This window comes from Lichenostomus cassidix, chromosome Z (assembly GCF_008360975.1).
Source record: "Lichenostomus cassidix isolate B80296 chromosome Z, HeHo_3.0, whole genome shotgun sequence".
NCBI classification, from domain to species: Eukaryota; Metazoa; Chordata; class Aves; order Passeriformes; family Meliphagidae; genus Lichenostomus; species Lichenostomus cassidix.
In genome coordinates, this window is record NC_139511.1 from 34,057,664 (window position 1) to 34,071,792 (window position 14,129).

General features: G+C 41.2%; 1 protein-coding gene across 8 annotated transcripts in view; it reads left to right on the forward strand.

The window, feature by feature from the left end:
• Positions 1-14,129, forward strand: part of SEMA4D (semaphorin 4D) — a 40,099-nt gene that overhangs the window by 21,573 nt on the left and 4,397 nt on the right. For all 8 annotated transcript variants that reach the window (XR_014846660.1, XR_014846661.1, XR_014846662.1 and 5 more), the window contains exons 14-15: positions 182-388; positions 11,248-11,457. Coding sequence is in view for 5 of the 8 variants with exons in the window: in XM_085041761.1 (XP_084897887.1) it covers positions 182-388; positions 11,248-11,457 (417 nt within the window). In the remaining 3 variants the exon portion in view is untranslated. The remainder of the gene's footprint in view (positions 1-181; positions 389-11,247; positions 11,458-14,129) is intronic.

Below are 14,129 nucleotides of genomic sequence, written 5' to 3' on the forward strand. Positions count from 1 at the left end.
AAAAAAATGTGGGTGAAGGAGGAAAACGCTCCTCTCTAGGGTCCTAGGGACACTTTTGTCTTACTACCTTTCTAAACCTCATTTGTCTTTTTGCATTATTTCTTCATTGTGTGATGTATTTCTTGCAGCTTCTTTCCTTAGTACCCTTTTACTTTCTTTTCTGTCCTCTTCTGTCACACAGCCTCATCTCCTATACCTTTCCCTCCTACTGGTACCTCCTTTTTGTCGTGTGTGGGAAGTGACTCACCTCCTTCACCCACAAGTACCCCGCCTGATGTTTGGTCTAGCAAAGACCCCGGAAAGGTCATGTTGTTGCCACCTTTCCTAAGTGACCAGGCACAGCATGTTAGTGTCCGGGGACTCTTCCACCTCTTCTGCCATGCCACAGGTAAGTTGGAGGACCTCTGTATAAACCAGCACTTTCTGCATTGAAGGTTTAGCTATGTCACCATGTACTTGTATAAGTTTTACTTTTCTGATGTTTGGAGGGGTGAAAAACAAGAGCAGAGACAATATCAGGATGCCAACATGCTCTTACCAGGAATAAATCACCGTGAGTGCTGTATAATGGAGGATCTTATTCAGCAATCCACTTTAGTATGTCCATAGTCAATTGATTTTATTAGGCTCACTTGCATGCCAAAGGATTTCAGTGAATCAGGATTGCACATGGATGTTTGGCAGGTAGATGTTTTCATTGTCACTGTGTATGCAATTTTAAAAATACACTTTTTTGGATTCGAACTCAGTATATTTTCTGGACCAAGTCAGTCATTCCTTTTTCATCTTATTTCAAACAATGAAGTATTTATAGTAATGACAACTTCCATTTTATGACAGATATATTATCTGAGGTGTACAAGAGAACAAAGCTATTTTTTCCATAGCAGTTCAACATCTTTTTTCCCAGCTTTTGTTTGGATTGTTACAGATCATGATTTGTAATTGCTGGTTTAAACTAAGTGGAATTTAATGGGTCTAAATAGGTCTTCGTATGTAACTTATTCTTTAAAAGAAGAAATTACATAGATTGAATAATTTAAAAAGGTAGTATTGTTCTATATTGGTGTTTCTGTTAGTCTTACATGGAATGAGATCAAAATGCATTCATCTTTATTAGCATAGATCTTAACAAAGGCACTGTTTGTATTTCCATGGCTAAAAGGAACAAGAGTGGGATGAAGGTTATTTCATAGAATAGAACCATTTAGATTTTAATGATTTTATTTTAGAATAGAATAATTTTCAGCAGTAATGGGTTCACTTTTGCTATAGGCAATTCAGAAACTTCATTGTCCACAATGAAAATAAAGTTACAATAGCGCAAAAGCTTTAAACAGTTTGATAATCATGCTACAGACCTGCACTTTATTTTGAAGTACTTTTTTTTTTATCCAGCACTGCCCATCTTAACACAATGGTAATGCTGCTCTTAAAAATTGTCAGTAATTGTATTTGCCTCGGTAGTGAACTTAAGCAGGAAGGTGCAGTGTCCTAGAATCAGCCTGTGGACTTCACCCCTCAGGAGATGTAAGTGTGAATAGTGGAAGAAATTGTAACAACCACCTGACATGCTAGGCATGCAATAATGGCGGAGGTGGGGCTGATATGGCCCAGCTGTGGAAGTGTTTCTAATGCCTCTCAGGAACTAGAGAAGGACTGGACTTTGTACTATGGGTGGGGGTTTTGCTCCCTTTGGGAAACAAGGCAAGTGGCTGACACATCATGCCCTTATACAGAATTACGACTTTGGTTTCTTGATATAAAAAACAAACAAACTAGCAAATGTGAACCAGCATGCAGAACTGATGCAGATATTTTGTGTCTTGCTTCAGGTCCTGCGTGTGGGGATGTATGAATTCATCTTGGGGGGTGGCTAAGCAATTGGTTCTGCAAGGAAGGTCTCTGCTTGGGTTTGTTCACATTTGTTCAGTGTCTGTCGATGCTTCTCAATATTACCAGAGCTGTAATGGAACTTTATTTCCTCAGCTATAAATATAAGGTAAAATGTGTTTGCAAGGAGCAAAAGGGTTAAATGAGACTGGCAGAGAGTTAAATGTTGTGCCTGGCAAAAAGGATATGGCATCATTAAATGTATGATGCAAATACATAGATTGCAACATCATCCAGTCAAGATCCTCAAGCTTATTTTTAATTAAATTTCTAACTTAATTGTTAATATATCAGAATTGCTGAATCTCCCTTTTTTTAATTGTAAATATCTGTTTCAAGCTGTCTAGAAACTCAGCAGGAGTTGGTGAGTTCTTTTGCTCATCTCTTACTCATCCCACATGTTTTAACCTGAAAGCTCGCCTAAGGATAGCACTTTACAACCTTGTAACTGTCTCATTTCCATAAGGTGAAGTTGAAGTGGGTACAGCACAAACAGCGCTTGTGGCAGACGGCTGCTTTTTTTCTGAAATGTAAGTTTTTTCAAGCATGGAGTACTCCTGCCCGTCTGGAAAAGGGAGGAATGAATCTCCCTTCACAAATTTTCTCCCAGTTTGTCTCTCTCTACTCCGCCAAAGTCTCTCATTTCTCAGAGACCTGTCTGCTGTATGTGCACAAGCAAGCAGTTTTCTTGTATACTTTCTCTAATAGAATTATTCTGTCCCATTACAGAATTTTAAAGATTTTTAGAGGCAGTTGAGACAAGCTTCATATAAATTGAACAAAATGATATGCCATCTGCTTCAGGGGAGAAACAGTGAGTTGGTGATGTATGCATCTGCTGTATAATTTCTCTGGTGTTCTCTGTTGAAATTAGGTACAGTAGGAGCAGGCTTCTCCTAGGGTTTTAGTTCTGCTTGAAGATGTTTTACTGGCAACTCCTCCCCCAGCTTTAGAGTAGTATCTCCATGTCTGTAGCTTCACAGACCAAGAACATAAAGTTGAGTGTGCTGAGCAACAATTTAAATGCTTTTATAATCAGAAATACTGCAAAACACTGTGCTTTACCTGCAGATCCAGACTGTGTCCATGGCGTCAAGATGTCTCCCTTCCTCCCTTAGTCCATCTTCAGCTTGAGGTTTTACATATGAGATTATTTTCAGTCTTGGTAAAACAGCCCCAGGAGTGTGAACATAAAAGTTCTGTGAACTTGGCAATATACTTCAAAGGGATTATTATTTCATGGAGATATTGAGATGGGTATCTGGTAATACCCACATACAGTGCCTGTTCCCTGTGGTTATGCTTTTTTAGGACTACAAGAAAGTTTCCCATATCCATGGAAGAATCAGAAGTGGCTCACTAGAGATTTCTCTTTGGTGGAGCTTGAAGCTGCACTGAAAGACATGCAGAAGGGTGGGAAGAATATAGAAAACAGTGCAGTGAAGGTACAAAATGCAGTACGCTACACTGCACGAGGACTGCTGCAGACCTAGTAAGATGTGACAAGGCACATGCAGAGTGAGTCTGAAAGAGACCAGCCCTAGGCTTTTCCAGGTTCCTGAGGGCTCCCTATACTGCTGTCACCAAGTGCTGGAGCATCACAGGTCTCAGCAGAAGAGCTCAAAACCCATATACCTTACTGCACCTGATCTTTTTCTCCAGGAGGAAGTTACCTGTCAGAGACTGACTTACCCATGGAATTGAGTAATTCATTCTTGGGTGAGGTTTTTTTGCATCATTTGCCTGATTGCATCAGCCATGGTGCCCTGGGGTGGTCTGGTCTGGCGTAGAGCTCAGTCAGGAGAGGCACAGGAAAGGCACACAGATGTGCAGCATCCAGAGCAGAATGAGCCTGCCTAGGAACACAGTACCTTGAGTACTGTGTCCAGTTCTGGGACCCTCAATTTAGGAAGGGTGATGAGGTGCTCAGATGTGTCCAGAGAAGGGCAAGAAGGCTGGTGAAGTGCCTGGAAGACAAGTCCTGTGAAGAACTGCTGAGGGAGCTGGGGTTGTTTAGCCTGCAGAAGAGGAAGCACAGGGTAGACATTATCACTCTGTACAACAGAAAGGAGACTAGCCAGGTCAGGGTTGGTCTCTTCTCCCAGGCAGCCACTGACAGGACAAGAGGCACAGTTGCAAGCTGTGCCAGGGGAAGTTTAGGCTGGGCATAAGGAAAAAAAATCTTCCCTGACAGAGTGATTGTGCACTGGAATCTGCCCAGAGAGGTGGTGGAGTTACCATCTCCACAGGTGTTTAAAGAGACTGCATGATGCACTCAGTGCCATGGTTTGGTTAAAAAGATGCTGGTACTGTTGGGTCACAGGTTGGACTTCATGATCTCAAAAGTCTTTTCCAACCTGATGAATTCTGTGATTCTGTGAAATTTCCTTTGCTGTGCAATTTTATATGTAAAGGCCATGGTCAAGCTAAGAAATAAGTGGAAAGGTGTGCAAGAGGAATGCTTTTTTAAATTTTTTTTTAAACTATATTTGTTTTCCAGTAAGGATAAGAATAAGTTCAGTGCAAGAATAATTTAAGCATAAGGCAAATTAAAAAGCATCAAGCATCAAATTAAAAAGGGAGAGCAAGGACTAGAACCAAAAGTATATTTTTTTCCTCTAAAGATACCTCCAGTTAATTTTTTTTCTACATTTAACACTGTGCAGCTGACTGCATACAGGTTCTTCCTGTGGGATGAATAATAAGGTGCAGTTGGGAAGCATCTTGTGTGGCTTTTGGTAGTTTATAAATAATTAAAATGAAAATACCTTCCCATGGTAGATCCAGTCCACTTATGACTGGTAGTTGCAGCTTGCAATAGTTACTGCTGTTGTAATGTGCATAAAAAACTCCTGAGGCAGCAGGTGTGCTGTAGTGTGTCCTGTGCACACCAGCAGGTATTTTGCACACTCACCACAAAGTCTTACGGGCTGCATCTCATGTCAACAGAGGGCTTGGGGAAATGAAGCCATTACATGGTTTTCAAAGCTTTTCACTGGTACCCACACACAGTTTGAATAAGCCACCCTTTTGAGAAAATAACTTGTTAAAAGGTCTGTTGACGCCAAGGAAAAGCAGTGGCACCTCTGTGCAGGAGTACCCCTGTAAGTACCAGCTAAGGTTTGCCACTTAGTTGTCTAGTTCAGCTTTCCAGCTTCCTTGGGGATTGGGTGCTGTATGAGCTGTTGGCAGGGAGAACTGACTGGGTCACAAAACAGGCAGTATTCTCCATTTGAATGTAACATACATGATTATAGGGAGACTACAAGGGTGCAGGAGGAAGAGGTTTTGTAGAATCCACATCAGCTTTTGTAGTGTGACTGGGAATGTATAAGAAGAGAAGTTTGCTTCGCACTGGGGTCTTTGAGACCCAAATGCACTTTGGGATGTCTTCCATCAGGTGAGAGAGGGATTCACTTAGGTATGGATTTTCTTCTCTCAACCATTTGCTTACAAGAGTTTACTTGACCTCCCAGTTTAGCCTTTCTTCTTTTGCAATTCAGCATAAATATTTCAGCTGTTTTTCTCATTGCTAATGTGGAACTCTTGATTCAGTAACACCTCAGCTATGAGCAGTACACTGGTATTAACTCCTACACCCTGGCCAGGACTGAGCAGCTGTATTTCCCAGTCATGCCTACTGAGATGTGATGGGTTAGAACTGGTATTGGAATCTGGAGCATAATCACAATTTTATGTTGTTTTCCTCAGAACATCTTCTTATCCCCTGCCAGTCAGGACTGCAGCCTGACTGTATACTTATTTTTCTTCCCTATGAGAGCTACAGCATGTAGACTTGTAATTATTAATCTGTTGGTTGTGGCTAGCACAGGTTTTTCCCATGAGAAGTTTTCTTGTGTCTTGTAAATAAAGATAAAGTTTGGATGTTGTTGGAACAGTGTCCCAGAACTTGGGCAGTGCAGGCCTGGCCAGTCAGGCCTGGGGGAAGGCTTCTGACTGACCAATCTGGGTGACTTTTGAGAACTCTATATATGTGATGAAATCAAAACAATAAAGCTCATTCCTTCTTGCCACTGAGAACTGATGCATTCATTACTCTGCTAGCTGCTCAACAGCGACAGTTGGTGTGATGGATGATTAACTGAGTACTAATTTAGACCAAAGCTGTCATCTTTTTTTAAACTATTTCAGTAGAAACTGCTACCAGAGCTGCCTTAACATGTTGTGTGTGTTGTCCCCACAGTGGCGATGAAAATCTCATTTCCATCTCTGCAGTCATCTTCTTGCTAGATCTACCTGGCAAACAAAGCAAAAGCAGTAGATTGCATTCTCTGCAGAACGGGTGATTTTTGGAGAGAATGTTACTCCTTAAAATATGTTCTCCAATTTTCTTCAATTTTTTAAAAAAGGTATTTAATGTAGTAGCCTTGTTAGCTGATAGGATAGCCAGAAATAATTAGTCAAAGTGCATGGGCAAGTTTAGGCTGGACATCAGGAAAAAGTCGTTCACAGAAAGAGTGACTGGGCACTGGAATGGGAGGTGGTGAAGTCGCCATCCCTAGAGATATTTAAAAAAAGAAAAAACTGGATGTGGCACTCAGTGCCATGGTGTAGTTGATAAAGGGGTGTTTGATAAAGGCTGGACTTGTGATCTCAAAGGTATTTTCCAATTTAGTTCATTCTGTGTGATTCTGTGAAAACGGAACCTGATTTTTATTTCTGCTAGTCCCTAGTTCTGTCTTACTACTGCTTCATATGATTTTTCTTCACAGACAATTATCTAGGTTCCAATTACAAAACCTTTTTCTGGATGCCCTCAGAGAACATCTAAATAAATGCATGGATGGTTATGAATTGCATTTTCATCTAATGGGCCAGTGAGCCACTTTCCCAGCCTGCTTTTAAATTCCACTCTGAGAAGGCAGATGGAGTGTGCTACTGGCATCTACATGCACTGTGCATCACCTCTAGTGCCTGGTTTCTGTTTGCAGATTTTACATGGTTCATATTTCAGAGGAAGCACTTCCTGTTTTTCATCTGCCTTAGTAAGGCTGCATCAGCTTGTAGTGTTAATGTTACACAAAGGGACTGGTAATTTAGTGAAGCACTGGGTGTCTGGAGGAGGAGAATGTCATATGTCCTTCAGTATGAAATATTCGGTGTTGGAAGTAATACTTTGGCGTTCAGGGAAGTCTTATGTTCCTTGGCTTTTTTAAGGGACTTTTTCCCAGTGCTTATCAAGCTTGTCTTCTAGAATGCATTGCCCTTCTTTAACAATCCAAACCAAACAGCAAAAAACAAAACTACAAAGAAATGCACCCCAGTTATAGGGGGTACCAGCTATGTAACTTGCACACTAATTTCAGAAAACTGCAAAGATGCTTGTCTCAATTTAAAGACTTCCCCCCGCCATGTTTCTAATCAGTTGCCCTCTGATGGCTTAATTTAGTACTGATTTATTATTTTGGTATCTTATCGGCAGCAATGACTCAGCCTCCTCAGCTCAAGAAACTGTGACCAGCCCATAATCTTTCATTCACACACTGGGTAGTGCTGGTGGTAATGTTTCATATTTGTGATTGACTAACCTCTTCCGGGGCTAACTTTGATCTCTGATTTATAATAACCTTCCTGCATCCAGATTATAGTGCCTTTTCAAAACACAATCCCTGCTCTGGATGAGAGCTTCCTGTATGATCTTGGTTGTCAGAAATCTGGGATGTTTGCTTCAGTAGCATTCAGCTAAGCTGCAAGCTTGATAGCAAGCATTAAATGCAGATGCCATTCTTTTTCTTAATCTGCTGCACGTGGTGAGCTTTGAAAGGGGTTTTGGTGTGTACTGGGTTTTACAAGGGAGTTTCTTTCCTAACCCTGAATTTCCCATCACTGTGGATAGCCTCCAGTAGCAGTTCTTTGTCTAATTATAGGGATTTATGTAAAAGACTTTTTGTTACCCAGATAGAATTTCTCTGTGGGATACCTGTCGGTTATCTTCGCTGGATTTCAATTTGCTGTCAATATACAGAAATTATTAACTGGGGTCTAGGTTTACTGATGGCTCCTGCTGTTGTACCAACTCCCCTGACTTTATCTTGGAAGTATTACTATGGATATAGGGAAGCCTTATTCTAATGCTACCCTTCAAAAACTGGGTTAGAAACTAGGGAGACCCTGTGCTGAACCACCAGCACTGCTCAAGGTTTCACAATGCAGCTTCACTGGGCTGCTTTTGAAATATCTCCACAGCTCTGCACATTGCAGCACTTGGCACAAGGATCTAGCTTGGTCAGTGCTCCCTCTTGCTCCCTCTGCCTCATGTCACAGAGCTCTACTTAATCCATAATCTACTCCTTTTAAATTAGTATCTCCAAGCTGTCTTGAAAACCGTATGTCTATGGATGTGATGCATATATGACAAATGCTTAATTTGGTGCATGAAAAGCTTAGCAGGGCACATCTCCATGCTGCTCTGAATCTGCAGCTGTGTACTTCAGTTCTTTAAGTCTGGTGTTACTTCCTTATTTTAACCTGAGATCAAATTTACACCAATAAGCCAGTGAATGCAGTCAGACTGTGGGTAGACGCTTACAAGCAGCTGCAGTGGTTTAAGTTTTTATGCTATCTGTGGCAGCTGAATTTTTTTTCTCAAGGAAAATACTGTGAAAAGATCATCTGGGTATTAAATATGTGGTTTATGTAACCCAGCCTGATCAGACATAGGTCAGGGATCCCATTCTGCTGGCAGAAACTACCTGGACAGTACCCGGGCCATTACTACCTGGCCATTATCACTTCATTCAAATTACTGAAAGCAGAGAATATGAAATCTATATGGGAAAAAAGCAAACACCAACAGACTGGAAATTCTGAAGGGCTTATGCAAAAAGAAAGGCTTAGTAAGGCTTTTAGTTCAGATAATGCTGCAAGGTTTATTGCATTTTTGTTTGATAACTGTTAATTCCCCTTCTAAAATCATCAAGGTGGTGAAGTTGATTTTACTTAATCATGAGTAATTAATGTAGATTATTGAAGTAAGGTTTTTGAAGTTTACTGTTTGAAATATATTTCATGGCTGCTTAGACATATCTACTTACATATCTACCCTGCTGTGCTGTTAAATTCTCTGCTTGATTATTATGTTTTAATAAGATTACTTTTTTAAAATCTTTCAAGCATTCCTAACATGGATGACAAAGTAAGTATATCAGGTGTGTCAGAAACTTGTATTTTAAAGTTTGCACAAAACATGTAATTGATTTGTAATATAGCAACAGTAAAAAATGCAGAGTATATGTTCATATTATTTTCCTTTATCTTCCAAAAATACTTCTCTAACCATTACATATGAGTCTGAGTTTCTCACCATAGTTTTAGAAAATTTGCATTTAACAAATGTGATTCAAAGTTTTTGCAGATGAAACTGTTTCACAGTGTATTTTTTCTATTGTTCCATCCTGAAAATGAAATCAAAGTAATGAAGGTAATTGCCTGAAAATTGAAAACAAACTGCACTGAAACATGAACATCAATAAAACCCTGACTACTGCTTCCACCTAGATTTTGCTGTCAACTAATGTAAGTGGGGATGAGTGTATATCTCTGGGGAATTCCAGTGCTTCTGACTGCACAGAAAAATAAAGGAAGGGTAAAATTACCAAGCTGCAACTTCATCAGAGGCCAACCTGAATCAACAAAGTTTGCAAAATTTCATGTGTAAGGAAATTGTTGCATTTTAGTCTCTTGGTGAAATGTGGATGTAAGCTGAAATTTTGGAATATTTACAGCACAATTGGGATCTTTAGCACTGGAAAATAGAGCAGGTTCTCTAGTGTGAATAGGACATTTGAAGTAAGCTTAGGGAACTGTCCTGCCCTAAACATGCCCCTTCCTTGCTTGGTTCTAAAGTGGCACTTAGGGATTTTGATCTTTTTGCTGTGCTTCCACTGTTATTCCTCCTGTTTGCCCCAATTCTGACTTCAGCTTTAGTTTACTGAGGTGATTTGTCCCTGGTTGCAGACTTCCCATGAATTTACTGACATGAAACCTATGTGTTGTTAACTGTAGAATGAGTACATTCATCCATAAAACACCTTTTTTTTTAAAAAATGAAGTGTGTGCTAGACCAGCTATTTTCAGTCCACTGTATGCTTGCCCTTTCCACATCATTAGAGCTGCTGTCAGTCCTTGAGACTGTGCCACTTCCCTCAGAGAAACTCTACAGTGTTTTAACTAGATAATGTTCTCTTGTCATATACCCTTACTAATAATTTATGTGTCCATATTTGTGGGAGATTTGGAAATAAAACTCAGGAGTTAAGAATTTTGTAGGATACACTGAGGAAGAACACAAATGTAAAAACTAGCTTTTTTTTTCCTTCCTGCCTGCATGATTAGCTAAAACTTAATTAGTTTGCAGAACACTAGACACAAAACTGTATTTTTCTAAGGAAAAAATGCCACATCAACTTGTGATATGAAGTGCTCATACTAAAAGCTGACTTCTGTAGTAGATTCTCTGAAGACATATTTGCAAAAACAGCTTATTTTCTTTTTAGCCCAAATTTCAGTTCACATCTTCTCTTGCTAAGGCTAGTCTGGATCCTAGGCCCAGAGGGAGAAATATGCATGTTTTAAACATCAGAATTACAAAGTTCCTGGCTTGGCCCAGATGCCTGTATTTTAAATGGAAAGGCTCAGATGCTGCCAAGTGCACTTGAGCCAACGTTGCTACTTTTCTGGGAACAGCTGTTCTGTCCTCCAGGCTACTGTCAATCTCTGATCTATTCAAATGTTGTCCTTGCAGGTTAGGACAAATAGTAGTAACAAGGCTAAAAAATTAGATTGCTCTTTGTTGTTGATCCAAGCTTCTTTCAAGTTCTGTCTTGCTTAAGTGCCTGCTGTGACTACTGGTTCTGTGCTTTTTTCAATTTTTCCTCTCATTACTAGTTCCAGCATCTTTGATACACTGAGTTCTTGAACTTTTCCCCTCCTGGCCTTTTTTTCAGATTCAGTAAGGCATGTCTCAGGTGGTTTCATCTTTGTACCAGGAGCGAGGTTGGGCAGCAGTAGGTGAAGTGTCCTAGTGCTACAGGAATTCGTACAGGCAGATGGTGCTGATGTTCATCATTAGCTCTAAGTTCCCCCTTATGAGAATCCAGACAGAATCCCTCAATACATATAAACTCACAACTTTGGCTTGAACCTAGATTTCCAGTGCTAGGTCCTTTTTATCCCAAGGTTTTGTTACCCAGAATTTCAGCTGAAGAAGCCCAAGAAACATTACAATCAACCATTGATGTTTTTAAGCCTAATCTTGATGTTATAGGGTTTGTTTTCTTTTCAAAGACTCATCTTCTATTATCTTACAGAATAAACTGACTCACATTTTTGCAGGTCCAGATGACTCCTACTTTGTCTGGAAGAAGAATGGACAAAAGATGAAGGCATGCATCACGGAGCAATCTCTCATGCTGCTTGATGGCAGAGTGCATGTTCTCAGCTGGGTGAAAGATTCAGTATCAGAAAACACAGCGTACAGATGTTCATTCATCTCAAAAGCTGGGAACACAACTTCAGAAGTGCTGATCATAGTGGAAGATAAAGGTAGGCTTGTTGCGAATATATGCGGTGTTTGGCCTGACCCTGATATGAGTAAAGCTCTGTAATATGCACCCATAAAATGTACATCTCTGAAGATGGTAACTGTTGCTTACTGTATTAGCATCCACTTCATTTATGAAAACGTATTATAGCCATAAATACTCCTTTTTCTACCCCCTCCCTCGCAGGACTAATGTAAATTAGCAGTTATGATCTAGAAATTGAACCAAAACCTGCTAAACTGCTGAACAAATACTGAAAATCAGATGAGTAATAGAGAACTACAAATAACTACTCTGCTGGAATTCTTCAGGATAATGTAGAAATATTCTTTAATTCATAAAAACTTCAGGAAGTCAGATGGTAAAGAGAAATCCCCACTACTCTGGATCTTTAAATTCGCGTGATTTGTAAACCACCTAGAGTTGGGCAAGGTCAGTTCCTTCTGCTCTATCCAGGCATTAACTAGGCAGCAGAGCAGTTGGGTAACTTCAGCAGCTCTATAATTTTTGGGTATCCAGACTGCCTGCTGCAATTAGCTCTTGAGAACTTATCTAGGCCTGGAGAAGGACTGAATAATCTTTAAAAAGAGCAGGAGCAATGAGCATGATAGAGTTTCTTGGCAAGAAGAAGGAAAAATTAACCAGCTGGTTAATACCAAATGTGAACCTGTCAAGGATGACTCAATGCTTCTTTTTTCAGTGACGAAGAAAAGCAGTGGGAGTTATGCCATCATTCCAGTTACTTTGAAGTCAGTCTCAGATGCAGAATTAAGAGCATGTCAATGAAACCAATGTAAATGCAAAACAGAGGGGCTCTCACTGTGTTCTAAAAACATATGACTGTTGCTAGTGTCCCAAAGGATAAATAGAGAATATATCACCATCAGTGTTACAGTCTGCAAAAAGCTGGCAAACAGAAGTAGCACTACAATTTTATCCAAATGCAGTAACAGAGCTCTTCTTAAATTCTCAGTGGAAGGAAGTATAAGGAATTCTTGAGTGCAATTACATGGTACCTACAGATGGCTGAAGGATCAGACCCAGACAGCATGGATTTAGAATAGGCAGGTCCTGCCTGACCAACCTGATTTCCTTTTATGACCATGTGACCTGCCTGGTGAATGAGGGAAAGGCTGTGGATGTTGTCTACCTGGACTTCATCAAAGCCTTTGACACTGTCTCCCAGAGCATTCTCCTGGAGAAGCTGGCAGCCCATGGCTTGGACAGGCGCTCTCTTTGCTGGGTTACGAATTGGCTGACAGCCAGGCCACAGAGTGGTGAATGGTGCCTCATCCAGTTGGTGTCCTGTCATTAGTGGTGTCCCCCAGGGATCAGTGTTGGGCACAGTCCTGTTTAGGGTCTTCACTGATGATCTGGATGAGGGGATCGAGTCCACCACCAGTAAATTTGCAAATGACACCAAGCTGGCAGCATGTGTCGATCTGTTGGAGGGCAGGAGGGCTCTGCAGAGGGACCTGGACAGGCTGGAGAGATCAGCCAAATCCAACAATATGAGGTTCAACAGGACCAAGTGCTGAATCCTGCACTTTGGCTACAACAACTCCATGCAGCACTACAGGCTCAGGACAGAGTGGCTGGACAGTGGCCAGGCAGAAAGAGACCTGGGGGTACTGACTGATGTCAGACTGAACATGAGCCAGCAGAGTCCAGATGGGCATGAAGGCCAATGGCATCCTGGCCTGGATCAGCAATAGTGTGCCTAGCAGGATCAGGGTAGTGATCATTCCCCTGTACTCTGCTCTGGTGAGTTCACACCTTGAGTTGTGTGTCCAGTTCAGGGCCCTCAGTTTAAGGAAGATGGAGTGTGATGTTGAGATGCTGGAACATGTCCAGAGATGGGGCAATGGAGCTGGTGAAGGGCCTGGAGCACAAGTCCTGTGAGGATTGGCTCAAGGAGCTGGGTGTGTTTGGCCTGGAGAAAAGGAGGCTCAGGGGTGACCTTATGATTCTACAACCGCCTGAAAGTACCCACGTGAGGTTCAGTCTCTTCTCCCAGGCAACCAGTGACAGACAAGAGAACAAAACCTTGAGCTGCACCAGGGGAGGTTTGATGTTGGGAAGAATTGAAATGTGCTGCCCAGGGAAGTGGTGGAGTCATCGTCCCTGGAGATGTTTAAGACTGGATGTGCCACTAAGTGCCGTGGTCTGGCTGACAAGATGGTATTCAGTCGTATGTTGGATTCGATGATCTCAGAAGTCTTTTCCAACCTGATTTGATTCTGAGATTACTGAAAAGTGGGGAATACTAACTGGCCAAGTCCATCGTGTCACTGGTCCATCACATCAACTGGTCCTCTCCATGATGTCACTCTTCTCCCCAGGCTAGTTAAGATCTAACTGGAGCTTTCCTGTGCTTGTAAGATGAGTTTGAACTATTAATTTGTAGGTCATACCTTCTAGATCTCGAATCACAGATAATGGCACTAAATCTGACTAGTCTGGAGGCTGTTAAGTTCGCTGCACAGGGCAAGAGACATAACCATTTCGAGAGAACTTATTACTAAATAACATGAAAGGAGGTAGAGCAAAATGAAGGACAAGATGGGGGATCCTTCTGGCCCCCTTCCTGGCAGGACAGGCAGTCCTGCAACTGATCAGGTCCTGACTTCTACCATTACCTGATTATATTATCATACCACATACAATTCTCAG